The sequence below is a fragment of the Cetorhinus maximus genome, chromosome 14, assembly GCF_964194155.1.
Source record: "Cetorhinus maximus chromosome 14, sCetMax3.hap1.1, whole genome shotgun sequence".
NCBI classification, from domain to species: Eukaryota; Metazoa; Chordata; class Chondrichthyes; order Lamniformes; family Cetorhinidae; genus Cetorhinus; species Cetorhinus maximus.
The window spans coordinates 70,692,894-70,713,242 of NC_135892.1; the positions used below are offsets into that span (position 1 = coordinate 70,692,894).

The window sequence follows — 20,349 nt, forward strand, 5'->3', positions numbered from 1 at the left end:
ATCAAGGCTAGGCAGCACTCAAAGAATGAGAAAGGCTAAATCACCAGTATTCAATCTACCTGCTATATCAACAATAACTTGTATTGAAATAGAGTCTTTAATGTAGAAAACATCCTGAAGCATGAAGAAGAAATGATTCTGTTCCAAATGATAGATTAGGAAGTATGAGGAGGAACTAGTCAGAGGTGGGCTTAAGAGGAGACTTAAAAGATGTGTCATGAAGATGTGCTTTATGCTAAATAATCATTTTAATCCACTGCCTAGGAACCTGAATTAAACTTAAAAAAAAGACTTTTTAACAACACAGAAACTAAAGTGCTTTGAACTCAGAGTCCAAGATGGCTAACTCCAATTTGCCTTACTATACATTCCACATTCCAGTTCATTGGACTGGAGTCAGTCTGTCTGCAAAACCCGTCAAAGACAATCACTTCAGTGGAGCATGAAGGGCTCACATCTCCTTTCTCATCATCTATGGCAATCAACTGAGGTATTCAACTGTTGGAGATGGGTCATTAAGACTAATCACTTGGACAATGAGACCCTAGGTAAAATAGCTTTCCAGACATGAGCTGATAAAGTCACCTTTAGAATAAACTGACTTTATTTTTTGTTAATCCCCTGGCAGTTGGAAAGGAAGCTAACATGATAAGTCAACTCTTTGTATGTTTTAAGCACATTTTCTCAGAAGAATTGAGAGCAAACAGCTTAGGGAGAAAAACAAAGCAGGGTCCCTCCCACATCCATTTTTTCCCAATTTTTTTTTTTTCTCTTTATTCATTCGTGGGATGTGCCATTGCTGGCAAAGCCAGCATTTATTCCCGTCCCTAATTTCCCATGAACTGACCTTGCAAGGTCACTTCAGAGGGCAGTTAAGAGTCAACCATATTGTTGTGGATCTGGAGTCACATGTAGGCCAGACCGTGTAAGGATGGCAGATTTCCTTCCCTGAAGGACATTAGTGAACAAGATGGGTTTTTACAATAATTGGTGATAGTTTCATGGTGACCATTACTGAGATTCTCACCTGGTAAGCTTTGAACACTGTTTGCTGACTGCGATCATCTAGGGATGCCCTGCTGCATACAAATTTCTTAAAAGGAATCCAACCTAGCACTACCATCTCCCAAAGAATAACCAACTCCAGCATCTACATCTTTAAATCGAAAGCGCTCAGACCATTGAATTCAGCTTGAAGCCAGCCTATCCTTCCCCACATTGTACCTGTGTATGTGTGTGAACTTTGTGTGTCTGCATATGAAAGTTGGGGCATGCTTTATTGTTTTACTTAGATCGGTGTAAGTATAATAAAGCTAAGTTCTTTCTTTGTTCAACTCAAGAAAACCTGTGCTATTGTTTTTTTTAATGACCACAGTGTGTAAATAGTTAATTACTCACTGAATTGGCAAGTATATCCTTTTCCAACAAAAAACCAGTTGGGAGGAGAGGGCAAAGAGGGAAGCCATTTGACCCTTCCTCACTTGGTCACTACAGATTGCAGGAAGCTGGAGAAGTTCAGTAAGGGAACTTGATAGCAGCACCTACGCAGCTGAAGTCAGCAGTGGTGGGAAGCATGGAGAGAAGAGAAGATACACAAGAAACGGAATCAGGAACAGAGCATTTGATTGAGAGTGGGAGAGTTGAACGGTTTGGAGGTTATAAGGAAAGAAAATGTCGATTCTGTGTAAAAGTGAAATTTTAAATTTGAGCCATGGTGAGGGGAGAGAGCCAGTATAGGTCATGGAGTACAGGGGTAGTGGATGAGTGGGACCTGTGCAGAATAGGTTACAAATAGTAGAGTTTTCGATTAACTGAAGCATAGGGAAGGGGAAGAATGGGAATCTTACCAGGAGAGCATTGGAATTATTGAGTCTGGAAGTGACAGAGGCATTGATGAGGGTTTGAATGGCAGATAGATTAAAGTATGGTCGAAGCAGGTGATCCTGGGCATTTTTTTTAAGAAGTTCCTTTGTAAGCACCTTAATAATAAATAGTAACAGTTATTCGTGATCATTTTTAAATGATTCAAATAAATTTTATTCAGCTGTTTATTCAGATTCTCTTGAATTATGAATTTGATATAGAAGCAGTTTCACTAACAATTTTTTCCTGACAGAATATTCAGGAGGAAAGAAACTGTCTTAGCAAGCAACTTCATCAGAATTCTACACAAGTTCACCAACTGGAAGATGAATTAAAGAAGACCAAACAGGATTTCAACCATACCTGGAATTTTGGGGAAGAGATGAAAAGTAAAACTCTTTAATCAATAGCTATGTGAAATGTATAACATTTAACAAATTGATTAACTTAAATATTCCCCATTGAGTTGGCTTTAAAAAGAATTATGTAAGAATCTGCTCCGTTGTAGAAGATATAGCTATCCCTGGTTTAGCACTACTAATATTTCCCTAAAAACAGCATGCTAAATGAAAACTACTTAACCATCAGCAAACATGTAATAAGGGTGGGTTATGTTCCTGATCTGTAATTTTTACATTAAAAACTTACTGGTTGCCTTGAACCTAACTAGCCCAAAACTCCTCTCACTAACTCTTAATAACTTAAGAAGCCTTAATAGCTTATTAACTGTTTCCACTTACCTCATGCTTGCTGATTCCTGCCTCTAGCTTGCTGCCTCTTCCAACCCTCCCACTTGCCTCTTCCCTCCCCTCACCCTCTCACGCACTGCTTCCCTTCTGCTTGCTGCTCTCTGCCACCCAACTTGCTCCCTCCCTCTCGCGAGCCCTGACAGTGGGGGTGGGGGGTCACAGAAGGACAGCGAGGGAGGTGGGAAGCAGCAAGGATTCAGAGGAGGGTCAATGAGCAGGATGGTTGGGTGGGGATGCAGCGAGAAGAAAGGTCAGGAAGGGGAGGGAAGCGGGAAGATGGTGAGGGATAAGTGGTGGTTTGCTTTTTAAAAAAAAAAGGACTGAGCATGTGCTAAAATGAAAATGGAGATATCACTCTTTAGGGAATGCCCCTAATTAACAAACTGCGCTAAAACATAAATGTGCTATTAAATGGAGGATACCTTCATTTTAAACTGCAGTTTTTGAGCCCAACTGCTTTGTGTTTCCATGAATTAGCTATGGGACTGATTTTGTGCAGCTCTGTTAAAACAGTGATCCGCATCTTTTGCTGAACTACGTAGCTTTTAATCAGATTCCAGAACAAATGCACATGGGATACAGGGTAATTTTGATAAGGTGGATTCAAAATTGGCTTAGTTGTAGGAGACAGAGGGTGATGACAGGAGGATGCTTTAGTGACTGGAAGCCGGTGTCCAGTGGCATACCACAGGGATCTGTGCTCGGTCCCCTATTATTTGTCATTTATATAAACAACACAGATGACTATGTGGGGGGTAGGATTAGTAAATTTGCAAATGACACAAAGATTGGCCGGGTGGTTAAGAGTGAGGTTGAGTGTCTTGGGCTACAGGAAGATATAGACGGGATGGTCAAATGGGCAGATAAGTGGCAGATGGAATTTAACCCTGAAAAGTGTGAAGTGATACACTTTGGAAGGAGTAATTTGACAAGGAAGTATTCAATGAACGGCACGACACTAGGAAGTTCCGAGGAACAAAGAGACCTTGGTATGTGTGTCTATTGATTTCTGAAGGCGGAGGGTCATGTTATTGGGGTGGTGAAAAAGGCATATGGGACACTTGCCTTTGTCAATCGAGGCATAGATTACAAAATTAGGGAGGTCATGTTGGAGTTGTATAGAACCTTGGTGAGGCCACAGCTGGAGTACTGTGTGCAGTTCTGGTCTCCACATTATAGGAAGGATGTGATTTCACTGGAGGGGGTGCAGAGGAGATTCACCAGGATGTTGCCTGGGATGAAACAGTTAAGTTATGAAGAGAGGTTGGATAGACTTGGGCTGTTTTCGTTGGAGCAGAGAAGACTGAGGGGTGACCTTATCGAGGTGTACAAGATTATGAGGGCATGGACAGGGTGGATAGGGAGCAGCTTAGTTGAAGGGTCAGTCACAAGGGGGCATAAGTTCAAGGTGAGGGGCAGGAGGTTATGGGGGGGATGTGAGGAAAATCTTTTTTACCCAGAGGGTGGTGATGGTCTGGAATGCACTGCCTGGGAGGGTGGTGGAGGCGGGTTGCCTCACATCCTTTAAAAAGTACCTGGATGAGCACTTGCCACGTCATAACATTCAAGGCTATGGGCCAAGTGCTGGTAAATGGGATTAGGTAGGTAGGTGAGGTGTTTCTCATGTGTCAGTGCAGAGTCGATGGGCCGAAGGGCCTCTTCTGCACTGTGTGATTCTGTGAAAGTTTCCAATACTGTATCTAGGATTTCCAACACTGGTTGGATGTATCCCTGGAGCAGGTCAGAGGATGGAAGTTCTTTGGCGCGTAACTCACCTCCTGACTCCCCAAAGCCTGTCCATCATCTACAAGGCACAAGTCAGGAGGTGGGATATTTTCCACTTGTTGGGACGAGTTAGAAAAAAAATACTGAAGGTTGCGAGCTTACTCCGATTTTCTTTAGGTTTGATCACTCGTGGGGCAGAATTTTTCCGTCAGCGAGCTGGGGGTGGGGTCCGCTCGCCGACGCGAAACTGACGTGGGATGACCGATGTCATTCCGCCCCATTTAAATATTCAGGAAGGCGGGGGGGGGACAGCAAAATCATCTGTCCGCCCCTGACCTGTCAATGGCCAATTGAGGCCATTGACAGGGTAGTTAAATCAATTAAAGGCCCTGCCTGTCCAACCTTCAGGCTGGCGGGCAGGCCAGGAGCCCCAGCGGGCTTCTGAAAAAACATGAAACCTCATCCACCAGTGGGATGAGGTTTCATGTCGATTTTATAAATCTTTAATAAAGTTTCTGTGATATTTATTAACATGTCCCATCTCGTGTGACATTGTCACACGAGGGGGGCATGTTAATTTTTTTATTTTTCTATTTTTACACTTTCAAAAACTTTCAGCGCTCTCCCTCAGACAGCACTTAGCCTCAGGGGGATGTGCGCTCTTTTGCGCGCATGTGCGAAAGAGCACACTGACAGTTGGGGAATCCCTGCCCGCACAGGAAGCGAATAGCGCTTCCCATCGGGCAGCCCGCTGTTTGGGCCTTAATTGGCCCGCCCACTTAAAATGGCGGCGGGGCCCGTTTCGGTGGCGGCAATCAGCTGCCCACCCGCCATCGAGCTGGTGGGGCCCGCCCGCCTATCAAGGGCAAAATTCTGCCCATGATTTCATAGCCAGCTGACTAGCTCCTTGCCAAGTATGCAGATCTGAAATAATAGGTTCCTATTGGCAAGGGAAAATAAAACTGAAAGCTCAGATGATTCCTACAAAGCTGTGTTGCTTCTTTGCCTAAATAGTATTAAACATTTTATCCACCCATTTCTCCCTTACCTTTCAACTTAACCATGTGAATTGGTTCATTAGTATAGAATTTTGTTTTTAATTTGCTTCTCAGTTTTTTTCTACTTTTAAGTTTAAAGTTTCAGCTAAAGGTTAAAAATACTCTGCTAATGCTAGAAATTTAAAATCAAAACCTTGGTTGCTATTTCAAGAGTAATTGGCAAGGATAAATGTCCTTTATCTGGTCTATTGGTAATTAAGAGAGTGCAAAATGGAGCGCAGAATAAAATGTGTAATGATTTAAATTATTTCCAATGTATTACAATTAGAATTGTGTATTATGTAACTTTCTAAGTAACTCTACATAATGTTGCCATGTTGGGAAGCTGAGGAGAGATGGCACTGTCAATATAAGTTTGTGTATCTAAAAACAAGAAACATGGCATTTCTTATTTTAAAATGTTATGATCAACTTGTAGTAGAATGGCTGCATTCATCTTAATATCATCTGTGAGAAATGCCAAGTGATGGCTAGGCACTCCCATGGCTAGGCATAAGGAGGGAGGAAAATTTGAAGCGTGAGTTAATCCTTTACCTTGTACACCTCCCAGTGGCAGGCCAGTGAACAGCAATGGTGGATGCCTTGGCAAAAGATTCCTCTCTATCCTTTAATATGTATGATTAGGAGAGTTTAAATTGCTACTTTAATGCTTTTACAACAAGTTCTCTAATTAATAGGGCAATGTAAAAACAAAAAGCTCTAATTCTTAACTGCTGTACTAACTTGAGACTATAAACTCAATAATGAAAGTCTTTTAAAAGAAAACTAATAATAGAAGAATTAAGCATGGATTTTGTGGTCAGAAGCAAAGCAATGGAGCTTGCCACTGACCTCAAAGCTACCTGCCACTAAGAGCTAGTGATCTCTGGCATGGTGCCAGGTTAGGGGGACACAGCAGCAATGATGTCAGCAAGTAACCAAGTTGAAATATTTACCTACTGCAAACTAGGAAGTAAAAAGCATTTAAAATCCTTCACTTTTAATTTAAATTTTCATATAGTGAAATAAATGTATGTCTGTATTAAGGTAGAAGCTAAAATATAGATGAATAAAATTATTAAAAAGCGCAAAAAAGATTTTTCAAAAATGAGGAATTTTTAACCATAGTGAAGAAATCTGGCATTCTATAAATATAAAATTAATTTTTCCAGGCCAGTGAGGGTGTTTAGCAATAATGATGAAGTTAATGACATTAAAAACTCAGTTAACACCTCATTCAACAAGATGTAACTTTTTCTAGGGTTTTTACAGCAAGACCAGCGTTAAGAGTAGAAGTTCCCGTTATGATTGCAAGGGGATAGCAGTCTGTGGGAACCTCTTTGTGCATCCTATGGAGGAGCAAAGACTCACTGACAGCAGCTTCTGGTTTCCTACATTATTCTGCACTTGTTTGAGCTCCCTAAGTTGCAGTTAGTTTCAGTGAAGTAATGATGGCGAAAGCTAATACTTATTTCCACAGCAAAACCTGGGCCACAGAGTTAGACTGGCAGTTTTTAATTCTGCTGTTTGATAAGTCTATATGGATGATTCTCCAATCATTAGGACAGGATATTATTCCATTGTCAACTTTAGAATAATAATTCAGAACAAGGCATTTGTGGAATAATACAAAATATATGAATTAGTAAGTCTGTTATTTACATAAGAACATAAGAAATAGGAGTAGGCTAGTTGGTCTCTTGAGCCTGTTCTAACATTCAATAAGAACATAGCTGATCTGACTGTTGCCTGCTCACCATAACCTCTGCCTCGCTTGTCAATTAAAAACCTGTCTAGCACAGCCTTGAATATATTGAGTGACCCAGACTCCACTGCTTGCTGGGGTAGAGAATTCTGAATATTAATAAGCCTCTGAGAGAAGAAATTCCCTCTCATTGCCATCGTAAATGGCAGATCCTTTATTTTGAAACTCTGCCCCCTAGTTTAAGGTTCTCTTGTGAGGGGTAACATCCTCTCTGCATCTACCCTGTCAAGCCCCCTCAGAATCTTATAGGTTTCAGTAAAATCACCTCATTCTTTTAAACTCCAATGAGTATAGGCCTAACCTGCTTAACCTTTCCTCAAAAGACAACTCCTTCATCCCAGGAATCGACCTAGTGAACTTCTCTGAACCGTCTGCAGTGCAAGTATATCTCCTTAAATAAGGAGACCAAAACTGTATGTGGTACTTCAGGGCGTGTGAGGCCGCACCTATACAGTTGTATCAAGATGTTCCTACTTTTATACTCAATCCACCTTGCAATAGAGGTCAACATTCCATTTGCCTTTTTTGGTTACTTGCGATACCTACATGTTGACTTTGTGCTTCATGTAGGATCCTTCTGTAGCACAGCTTTCCATATTCGCTTTCTAAATAATATTCCGCTTTTCTAACCTTTCTGCCAAAGTGGACAACCTCACTTTTTTCCACATTATACTCTTATCTACCAAATTTTTGCTCATTCACATAACCTATCTATACCTCTTTGCAGACTCTTTGGGTGGAATTTAATGCTCTCCTTCATGGTGAGTTTGGTGGCTAGGGGGCATTTAATCAGGTGAGAGAGAAGCTGGTAGCCCTCTCAGCCCTGGTGGGGGACTTGCCATGCAGGAAACCCAAAAAGCAAACCCTGTTGGTTTCCTGACAGGGAAATAAGACCATAACGGATTGCAAAGATTTCTCAACAACCCACCTAAATGTCACTAAACACTGAGTCAACCAGTTTTCACCTTCGAAGACCTTGCCTTGGAATTTTCTCCAGAAGTTGCTCCAACTCGGACAGCCTCAATGGTGGCACACCTCGCAGGGTTTCAGTCTTGTCTCCTGAGGCTCTGTTCCCTTGGATTCCCGAGTAGGCACACAAGCACCAACTCACAAGCACAACTTTGGCTCTTCGGTTGCGCTGAACAGAATACTACTGCTCCAAACTACTTTGCCCTACAGCACAGAGTCACCAACCTTCTGTTGCCTTATTCAATTTTCCGGGCTTTTCCTGAGCCCTCACCACTTAAAGGTCTGTCAGCCGCAGCCCTTTTCCTGCATAGAGCTTTTCTCTGCTCCTCTTTCTTCTTAACTGGGACCTCTCCCTGTCTCTGTCCCTTGCCTGTGACTCCTTTTTTGGGACCACTTCCTGTCCCCTCTCCTTGCCCCCTGCCTGGGACTCTCTCGACTATGGCGCCATTTTTTTTTTTCTTTTTATACAGGTGCACCGTGTCAGGATGGCCGAGCCCTATTGCTCCAAGCCCGCACATGTGCAAAACCTACGAGGGCTGTCAGGACTTGAGTTCCTGACTTCCCCGTTCCCCAAGAAGGTAAGTGTGGATTTCTTGACATGGACCCCATGGCGACCCTGGACTTCAGATGGCTGCATTACAGGCAGTAGGCACTGCCTCCCTGGTGGCACTGCTGAGCACTGAAGATCTGTTGGGCTCTGATTGGCCAGTTAAGCACCTGAATGTCCTTCTCACAATTGGCTTTCTCAGCTATGTATTGTCAGCAAATTTGGCTACTTTGTACCTTCATCCAAACCATTGTATAGATTGTAAATAGTTGTGGCCCCAGCACTGATCCCTGTGACACCTGCCAAGTTACAGTTTGTCAACCTGAAAATGTCCCATTTATTCTGACTGTTTCATGTTAGTTAGGCAATCCCCTATCTATGCTAATATATTTCCCCCCCGCAACACCATGAGCTCTTTATTTTGTGCAGTAACCTACAGGTTCCCATTTATCCACCTTGCTTGTTATAGCCTCAAAGAACTCTAATAAATTTGTCAAGCTTGGTTTCCCTTTCGTAAAACCATGTTGACTCTGCCTGACTGTATTATGATTTTCTAAATGTCTTGCTACTATTTCCATAATAGTGGATTCCAGCATTTTCCGAATGACAGACATTAGGTACATTGGCCTATAATTTTCTTTCTCCCTCCTTTCTTGATTAATGCCTTTACACTTGCAGATTTCCAATTCGGTGGGATCTTTCCAGAACCTAGGGAATTTTAGAAATTTACAAGCAGTGCATCCACTTTCTCTGCTGCTACTTCTTTTAAGACTCTAGGATGCAGGTCTTCACGTACAGGGGACGGGTCAGCCTTTCCTGCTCCTAAGTTATATATTCCTATGGTTTAGTTCCATTAGTTTTCCTAATACCTTTTCCCTACTGATAATGATTGTTTCAAGTTCCTCTTTCCTTGATCCTAGTTGAAACTACTGACTAGTTTGGAGAAAAGAACCCATAATGATCAGCCATGATCTTATTAAATGGCGGGGCAGGCTTGAGGGGCTGAATGGCCTACTCCTGCTTATGTTCTTATAAAACTCACCAACCAATCATCTAACTGCTCACTTCATCAATGCTTCTAGGCTTCAAGTCTCACTGTCTCTTGCTCCCTTTCTCAGACTGCTGCTTGCCTTATTTAAAAAAAGAACAGCACCTTTCCCTCACTCACCAAATTCCCAGTTAAGTATTCTGTAGAAGCTGTACTCTGTTGAGCTGGCCTCCATTTGTTAACAAAGGCCTCCTATATTTATTCTAGCCAGCATTTCCAAAGACCTGAGTCTGCCCCTGCTGACCAGGTAACCATTTTATCTAGTCAACTAATTAACTGCAACTGCCACTAACAGGCAGATTATTTACCATTGACTAATGCTGTTAAAGAGAGTTTAAGTGCTAAATGCAAAACTTTACTAGATTTCAGAAATTGATCAAGCTTTAAAACACTCAGAATTCTCTCATTCTCATCAAATTCTCTCACCATTCACCAAATTGCAAAAGTAAGTGCATTTTATTGAAGTGTGATGTGGTTAGATTTCCTTAATTGTAAAACAGTATCGAACGAACGCATTAACAACTTCTTACCCACAGCACACAGAGCAAATCTTCCTTCTCCACAAATGTGATAAACATAGCATTTTGAATATTAATTAACTCAGTTGCAGTGTGACTTCACTTTTTTTATCTTGAGTTTTGATTTGCTGATGAAATTGTGCCTTTTTATTTCTATGTACCTTTTCACCTTTTTAGGTAAGAACACTGTTCAGGAAGCTGAGATAAAAAATCTACAACAAAAACTAGATGAACAGAGCAAGTCAATGTGTATGAATACAAAAGACCTTGAACAACAAATTTCTCATCTGAAAATGGAACTTGACTCTGCTTTTAAGGATGGGAAAGAGAAAGAAAGAAATGTGGAACAGCTGAATGTTCAGATTGGTATAATGGAAAATGAAATTGAAGAACTACAAAAAAATATGCAATTAAGGGAAAAGGCATTTCAAGAACTAAAGGAAGAAAGTAGTTCCCTGGCTCAGTGGAAGGTGCAAAATATGCATGTTGTAAATAATTTACAATGTGAAAAGGGAGTAATGGAAAACAAAATTAAAGAATTGGAACAAAGTCTTGAAGTTTCTTTAAATAAAAATCAACAACAAGAGCAGAATCTAGAGGTTTATCGGTGCAAGAGTGAAAAGCAATCTGAAAAACTTAAGTCTCTTGAAGATGAAAAGGAGAATTTGCAAAGCCAGACTGATCATCTTAAGAATATGCTCAATAACAAAACATCTGAGTTAGAAATACAGAAGCAGGCCTTTGAAGAATTCATGAAAAAAGCAAGGCAAGAGGAACAAAAATATGGAAAGGAAGTAGAAAACCTGAACTTGAGCATTTCTCAGCTAACAGCACAGATAGCTGAACTGGAGAAAAAATTGCAACAAGAAACCGACAAAGTTGTGGAATTAGAAGAGTCTCAACGTGTATTCTGTGCTGATTATGAAAATGTCAGTAATTTGGCAAAGTCAAAAGATTGCTTGATTGAACTGAAGGAAACTGAGATTTTGAATTTGAAGGACCAAATTTTGCAGACCACAAATAATCTTGAAGAGCATCTTGCCAAGGTTGAAGCAGAGAAAAATCATTTAATGCAGGAGTATGAAAAAAGCTTACTTGACAATCTTGAAGTTGAAAATATAAAGTCAACACTAAAAAGTTACCAACACAATATCTCTACCTTCAAGGAGCAGATTACTTGTCAAGAATCCTCTCTGAAGCTTGAAAAACAACAACGGTCTGAGATGGAGAGCAAGTATGAAACCCTACTAAAACTGAAAGAAGAATTGGAAGAACAATGTGAGGAGACAGAAAATAAATATGAGAACTTGCAAGCAGAAATGGAGCAAGAAATTCATCAGCTGAAAATGCAACATGCTGAAGCGTTACAGTTTACCATAGTTGAGAAAGATAAATCTATTCAAAATATTGCACAAGAACTTGAGACCAATATGAATAATTTTAAATGTTTGCAGATAACCAACAAGGAGTTAGAAGCAAAGCTGGAAGCTTGTCTTCAGTTTGAAAAGTGCATTCAGGAAAAAGAAGAGTTAATTAGTTTAAAGGAAAAAGAACTCATACGGCTTACTGAGGAAAATGAAGAACTGAAAGACTCCATCAATACTGTGATGCAGGAAAATATGGAATTGAACAAAGTGAATTCTAGTTTTACTGATGTTGTGAAAAGGAATGAAACAGCGCTGCAAGAGCAGACCAAAAAATATGAAGAAGAAGCTGCCACTAAAGAGAACACACTTAAAGAGCTTAAAACTTTGTGTGAAGAACTAACTTCAAAACAAAGATTGCTGCAAAACACTGTAGCAGACAAAGAAAATGATATTAAACAATTATTGGAAAAGATAAATGAAAAGGACACTAGGGAAGATGGATTAATGCATCAGTATGCAGTGTTAGAAGAAGAATTAAAGAATCTTCAAGAAAAATGTGTTGCTTTGGAAGAAAGCAAAGACTTCTTGGAAAAGCAGTTACGTGAGAGATCACTGGAATTAATGAAGAAAATTACAGAAGTAGAGGAGCTGGAAAGAAGCCATGCTGAGGGTTCTACTGAATATAATGCTAAAATTATAGACTATGAGGAAAAGATTAAAGCAATGATTGAAGAAATAGAGTGCCTACAGGCACAGCTAGAGAAGATGGAAGAAATTGATCATTTAAAAAAGGAACTTTCTGAATCTTATGCAAGGCAAAATAAAATACTGGAAGAGCACAATGAATTACTTCAAGAAAAAGAACAATTGACACATCTGATAAGAAAGCAAGCTGAAAAAGAAGCTGTTTTTGCAACAAAATTAGAAAATCTTGAAAATGATTTGATTATAGTGCAGTCCGAAAACATAAAAAACAATAAGTTAATAGCAGAGAAAAATCATATTTCAGACCAATTGAAGGATGCAGTAATAACAAAAGAAACGGAACTTCAGAAACTTCAAGCTCAACTCCAGCTTCTCCAGATGGACCTTGAAGATAAAGAGGCCTCTTTAGAATCTTATATTTCCCAAATAGAGCAAATGCAAACTGAGAATAGCAATGTGGAGAGTAAGTTTCAGCATTGTGAAGAGAATAGGACTCTTCTGGAGAAAGAATTAAGTGCACTGCAGACAGAGATGGAAGCTATGGAATTGAAATTTAGTGAAAGCAAGAACCATGAAGAATCATTGCTGGGACAAATAACTCTACAGAGGCAAACTATTGAAGAGCTGAAGAGTGAATTTGAAAAACAAAAAGAGGATCTTGATCACCTTCATTCCTTGGAAATCCAGCTTACTAAAAGCCAGAATGCAGAGAAGCAATGTCAGATAAAAGAAAAAGAAATAAAAGAGCTTCAAGAGAAGCTGTTTCAGTCTGAAATACAGATAAGTGACTTAATGAGTCGTAATAGTGACATTGAATCTCAAATGGAATCTCGACATCATGAGTTAAAAGCACAAATGCAAATTACTTTGAGCAATATGGAGAATACTCTGCAACAGAGTGAGGAACAAAGAACACTTTTACAGAAGGACTTGAGTAAAATACAGTCTGAATTATCAACTATGCACTTGCATTTCATTGAAGGCAAAAATCGAGAAGAATCTTTGATGGAACAGATAGCTATGCAGAAGAAAACTATTGAGGATTTGAAGAGTGAAATTGAAAGAAGTACAGAACAGGAAGCACATTACAACTCGATGGTGTCTGAGTTACAGTCTGTTATTGCAGCTCTGGAAACTGAAAAGGCTTCACTGTTGACTGAAGTAGATTTAACACACAAAATTATTGATATAGGTGCTCAAGAATACAAAGCTGAAAAAGAAGAAGAAACGGTTGCACCCCAAGAAATTAGGCATCAATACAGTCCAGAACAGAAACAGATGGCTGACAAAGTTGTTGAGAATGAATCATCAGGTGAAAAGAAAAGCCTTTTAAACACAATTGAGAAAAGTAATGATTTCGTGGAAGAATTAAAGACAGAATTGTCCAAATTACAAAGTAACTTGATGGAAACCCAGTCTGCTTTATCCGGAACAAAGACTGAAAAAGAAACACTGCAATCTCAGTTGAGAGCACTTGAATCAGCACTAGAAAGTGCACACATTCATATGTCGGAGCAGAAAGAGCACTTGGAGCAGCTAGAGAAGGTGATTCAGGAAAAAGGTGATGAAGTAATTTTACTCCAGCAGCAGCTAAAAGAGAATTCAACCAATTTGACTGTAAATGACCAGGCTACCATTTCTGTTAAAGATGCTCAACTGAAAATGAAAATAGTAGAACTGGAAAGTTGTTCTGTGACTTCTGAGCAGTCCCTTACATTGCTCAGAGAACAACTTCAGAAACAGCAAAATTCTGCAGATCAAGCTCGGGAATTGCATCAAAACTTAGCTGCAACAAGACAAGAACTTGAATCTCTCAAACAACAGCATTTATTTGAAATTGAGAAATGGCAGCTGAAGTTAACCAGTCTAACAACTGAGATGGAAAACAAGTTGGCAGCACAGAAACAGCAGACTGAATTGCTGTCTGCAGAGTTAGAAGGTGCGAGGATCCAGCTTCAATCTCTGGACCTCAGTGCTCAGTCATTGCTGTATACCAGCTACCTTTCTGAAGAGAGTACTCCACATAAGGTGAATAATAAAAATCAATATTGTAGTTACTAAATATTGAAATATGTAATTTGTGTTCAAAGGAGGATCGTAAATGTTATAGTTATTAAATTAAGTATATGCCATAACTCTTGAAAAACATTTTTTTGGTTCATGGAGGGAATCGCAGCTGTGCTTGGTTCTATCCCTAACCAGCATCACTAAACAAGTCTTTCCTTCCGGCAGTGACTATAAAATGGTATTCAGAAATAGCAATCATAGCTTTCTAGCCCTTTCCCCTGCAGGCGATCCCAGTTAAGTCAGTCCATTTGTGGTGCTCCTTTTGTCGCTCAATCTGAAATTATAAAGAAGGAATTGGAGCCTGTGATCTTTCTTCTGTACGATACAGAATGTGTATCAACCAATGAGCCATCAGGAGAGCTGAAATTCCATGAAACACTTGTTTTGTTTTGTCAAGCTATGGAATACATAAAAACACAGAAAATAGGAGCAGGAGTAGGTCATTCGGCCCTTTGAACCTGCGCCGCCATTCAATTTGATCATGGCTGATCTTCTATCTCAACGACATACTCCTGCACCCTCCCCATACCCCTTGATGCCTTTAGACTCCAGAAATCTTTCTATTTCCTTCTTAAATATATTCAGTGACTTGGCCTCCACAGCCTTCTGTGGTAGAGAATTCCATAGGTTCATCACCCTCTGAGGGAAGAAGTTTCTCCTCATCTCACTCCTAAATGGTCTACCCCATATCCTGAGACTGTGACCCCTTGTTCTAGAACCCCCCCCACTCAGAGGAAATATCATCCCTGCATCCAGTCTGTCCAGCCCTGTTAGAATTTTATATGTTTCAATGAGATCTCCTATCGTTCTTCTAAACTCCAGTGAATACAGGCCTAGTCTGCCTGATCTCTCCTCATATGACAATCCTGCCATCTCAGGAATCAGTCTGGTGAACCTTCGCTGCACTCCCTCTCTGGCAGGTATATCCTTTCTTAGGTAAGGAGACTAAAACTGCACACAATACTCCAGGTGTGGTCTCATCAAGGCCCTGTACAGCTGCAGTAAGACATCCTTACTCAAGTCCTCTCGTAATGAAGGCCAACATACCATTTGCCTTCTTAACTGCTTGCTGCACCTGCATGCTTGCTTTCAGTGATTGGTGTACAAGGACACCCAGGTCCCTTTGTACATCAACATTTCCCAATCTATCACCATTTAAATAATACTCTGCCATTCTGTTTTACCTACCAAAGTGGATAACTTCACACTTATCTACGTTATACTGCACCTGCCATGTATTTGCCCACTCACTCAACCTGTCTAAATTGCCTTGAAGCCTCTTAACACCCTTCTCATTGCTCAGACCCCCACCGAGTTTTGTGTCATCAGCAAACTTGGATATATTACATTTGGTTCCCTCATCCAAATTATTTTTATATTTTGTGAATAGTTGGGGCCCAAGCACTTGGTGCTGCCTGCCACTCCGAAAAAGACCCATTTATTCCTACTCTGTTTTTTGTCTGCTAACCAATTCTCAATCCATACCAGTATATTACCACAAACCCATGTGCTTTAATTTTACACACTAACCTCTTATGTGGGACTTTAGCAAAAGCTTTCTGAAAATCCAAATACACCACATCCATTGGCTGTCCCTTATCGATTCTGCTCGTTATGTCATCAAAAAAACTCCAGTAGGTTTGTCAAACATGATTTCCCTTTCATAAAGCCATGTTGACTTTGTCTAATCCCGTTGATATTTGATATTTTCTAAGTGCCCTTAGAATGATAGCATGAATAAAAATATTTATTATAAAAAAAATATAAAATATAAAAAAAAACTTGCTCTCCACTTATAATATTGAAAATCTCCTCAATTGAGGTTCAAATTAAATAATATGTATACTTATTTAAAAATTTAGCATTGGTTTTGAATAGTCAGTTTGACAATTTGGACATTTTTATCAACATGTACTGGTCTCGAAAGTATCACTAGTATGCGTATTTCTAGAAAAAAATTATATTTCAATTGAGCCTGTCACTCATCTAGGACATCTCAAAAGTACTTAGAACCACCTTTTTAATAAAAGGTAAGAGTGTGAGAAATACTTAAGATAGCAGGAATAATCTAGCAATGTAGTTTTTATGGAATAATTTTGTTTTTATTATTTATATGTTGCTATATCATTACAATGTTTTATATATCAAGTTTGGCCATACATACTTAAAATTGTCAATTGTCTTTTTGGCTTACAAAGATTGATATGTTTAATTACAACTATTTTTGTTTTTCATTTAAAGCATACTGATTCAAAGAAACAACAAAGAGAGATGACTTTGGTCACCGATCAATTGGAATTGGTTCATAGTCTAAATGTGACCCCTGACAGTAATGTACAAAAGGAGCAGAAAGCTAGTTTGCAATCTGGCACTATAGGAGAAAATCCTGTATACTGCACCATACATTTTGATAATGCTGAGAACATAAGCAAGGATGTTGACGATGAGTTGAATGAAAGTAACACAAAACGAGAGCACATAGTTGAACAGATACATTTAGCTAATGAGGAAGTTAGTGTTCCAGTGGATTGCCAATCTACCCATGAAATCTCTATTGGCTCTCAGTTACAGTCTGGACAAATTCTGCATCTCCTTCCAGATGAAGAAAATAAGAAAATAACTGAAGTACTACTCAGTGAAATGGAGAATTTGCGATCCAAGCTAGAAACCCATCAAAATGAACTGTTTTTCAAAGCTGCTGCTTACACCAAGTTAGAAAAGAAAATGCTGTTGTTTGAAGAGGAGAAGCACTGTCTACATAATGAGTTGAAGTCCTCAGCTCTTGAAAATCAGAATCTTTCTGACAAAGTAAAAAACCTGGAGGAAGAACTCCTTAATATTTCACTACAGCTGAATGTGGACAAAAATAAATTGTCTGATGTGACCAAGATGTTGGAAAGCTTAGAGGTAGATAAAAAAGACAAGAATGAACAATTCTTTGAACTGGAAAATGAACTGAAACGAGCTAAATCAGATAAAGCTAACTTAGAAAAACATATCCTTGAAATGGAAGTTGGCCTGGATGAATTGCAGATCAGAAAGCAGTCTTTGGAAAAAGAACTTGAATCAAGTCAAAGGACCATTTCTGTTCAGGCAGAAAAGCTGACTGAGCTTGAAACAGAAAATAATGGGGTTATTCAGGAGCTTAGCACTTTAGCTGAGACAAATAATGAATTGGAGCAAACCGGTAAAAAGCTAGAGGCAAAAGTTCAAGAGCTTGAAGCAGAAAAAATCTATGATTCTAATACCATCTGGGGGCTTGAAGCTGAAGTAAAGAAACTAACCAGTCAGCTACAAGCTGTTGCTGAACAAATGGAGAAAGTTTCAAAGGAAAAGGGAGACATGATCCAGGAAGTCCAATATTTGGAGAAGAATGCTATGTTGGACACAGAAGGAAGGGAGGAATTGCAGCAGCAACTGAATCAGTTGAAGAAGGAAAATTTATCCATGCTGGAGCAGACTGAAATCATGCAAAACAAGATTAATATTGTAGAACGTGAAAAGTTAAAGCTACTCCAATCCTTGGAGTCCTCTCAGTTGGAAAAAGGGGAATTTGCAGGAAGGTTGAACTCCACCAAGGCAGAAGTAGCTGAAATGCGGCCTGCCATTGAGAAACTTAAGGTGCGCATTGAAGCAGATCAGAATAAAAGTCGACATATGGCTGAAAAACTCAAAATCAGTGAACGAAAAGCAGACTCCCTTCAAGACAAAATTGAGGCACTTGAGCGGGAGCTGCAGACCTCTGAAGAAAATATGGAGCAAATAATATTGCAAGCTGAAACTGCAAAGGAGCAGGTTGAGATAGTAAAGGAAGAGAAGGAAGCAATTACTGAGAAACTGAAGCTATTGACTATGGACCTTAATTCTCTCTTCTCTGAGAAACAAGCTTTAGAGAAACAACTGCAACAAAGTCAGGAAAAGTTAGAAACTCATTGCTCAAATTTGTCAGGAAAATGCGAAACAGTTGAAAATGAAAAACTCAAAATGACTGAAGCTTATGAAAGTTCTGTTAATGAGCTACAATCTCAAATTGGCCATTTAAATGAACAAGTAAACAAGTGTCACAAAGAGTTGGAAAAACTGAGAGAAAATGAGAAAAATTACCTCAATCAAAATTCACATTTAGAATGTGAAAAGATCCGGTTATCCAACCAAATTCATGAAACTGATGAGTTCAACGTGGAGCTACAGTCTGCAAATACAATACTCAGTAAAGATCTTCAAGTAATTCAACAGCAGGTGAATAAGCACATAGAAGAAAAAGATAAACTTCAGCAACAGATTGCAGATCTGGAGCAGTTGAAGCAAAAAGATTCCGTGGATTTGTGTAACTTGCATATTGAAGTGGAGAATTTAAGGAGAGAAAGGAAGGACTTGCAGACGACAGCAGCTGAATCTCAGCAAGCAGCACAAGATCTCTCAGCTAGGTATAGGGTCATGCAAGAGACTAAGGAAAATTCTGAAAAGGAACTACGAAATGAACTACAAGTTTCTCAGTTACAAGCTTCTGCACTTCTTAGTCAGGTATAGCAATTTCACCAAAAATACTTAATTAGCTCTTTAGGTGACTTTTCTGTAAATAATAGATGTATATTTTGACATTTAATACTCTTCCCCACATTCACTTCAAAGTCTTTTAGAATGAATGTATACAGAAGTTACAAGAGCGCACAAGAATTAGGAGTAGGCCATTCGGCCCCTTGAGCTGGCTCCACCATTGAATAAGATATTGGCTGATTTGATTGTGTCCTCAACTCCACTTTCCTTCTTGCCCCCCATAACCCTTGAATCCCTTGTTGATCAAAAATCAATCTAACTCAGCCTTGAATATGTTCAATGACCCAGCCTCCACTGCTCCCTGGGGAAGATGATTCTACAGATGAATGACCCTCTGAGAGAAAGAAATTCTCCTCATCTCAGGCTTAAATGGGAGACCCCTAATTTTTAAACTGTGTTCCCTAGTTCCAGGTTTCCTTACAAGGGGAAGCATCCTCTCAGTACCCACTCTGTCAAGTCCCCTCAGGATCTTGTATGTTTAAGTAAGTTCACCTCTTATTCTTCTAAACTCCTAATGGGTATCGGTCCAAGCTGTTCAATCTTTCCTCATAAGCTAACCCCTTCATGCCAGGAATCTGTCAAGTAAACCTTCTCTGAACTGCTTCAAAGTCTACTCTGTTTTTAATTGCTGTTAAAACAAATACTGTAACTTTCTACTTCTCTCTGTCCTGTCATTAGGCTATTAAATACCAAACTTGGCTCAGTATGATCACTCCTTCATGATTTATATGATCTCTACACTTCAGCTATCCTGGGACTTTCGCCATAGATTTGTCAATTTAACGGGAAGTTTAATTTTTAAATCATTTATCTATTTATTTTATGCTTCACTTGCCATTATTAAACTATTGAATCACAGTCAAAATGCTGTGAATTTTGTTTTTTATTCTTTCACGGGATGTGGACTTCGCTGGCTAGGCCAGCATTTTTATTGCCCATCCCTAATTGCCCTTGAGAAGGTGATAGTGAGCCAACTTCTTGAATAACTCAAATATTTCACCCTGTATTCCTGTTAACTATTCCTTTTAACCTTTTTTTAAATCTGTTGAATGACCTGCAGTAGTTTCATTGTTCTTTAGTTGTCGGCGAATTCTGTAGTTTCAGTTTTTTGACAAAAATATTTACAAATTAAGAAAATCAGCCATTAACTGAACTAGCGCATACCATGACCAACATTGCTACAACAATATCAATAATTTGTATTTATACAGCATCATTAATGTAGAAACAAGTGCTTCAAAAGTATAAGGAAAATTGATACTGAGCTCAAAAGAGAGAGATTAAGAGGGCGACCAATAAAGTGGCCTAGAAACTGGTCATTATATTGAGGCTCTAAGCCCAATATCTGGGCTATCATTGGCTGTATCATTCTGGCACAGGGATGCATAACGCTGCACCCCTCTGGGTAGTGAATTTTAAAGATGGTTTTTAA

General features: G+C 39.4%; 1 protein-coding gene across 1 annotated transcript in view; it reads left to right on the forward strand.

Annotated features, from left to right (window-relative positions):
- Window positions 1–20,349, forward strand: part of cenpf (centromere protein F) — a 102,362-nt gene that overhangs the window by 49,696 nt on the left and 32,317 nt on the right. The window contains exons 11-13 of the mRNA XM_078557066.1: window positions 2,117–2,252; window positions 10,399–14,321; window positions 16,602–18,884. Coding sequence (XP_078413192.1) covers window positions 2,117–2,252; window positions 10,399–14,321; window positions 16,602–18,884 — 6,342 coding nt within the window. The remainder of the gene's footprint in view (window positions 1–2,116; window positions 2,253–10,398; window positions 14,322–16,601; window positions 18,885–20,349) is intronic.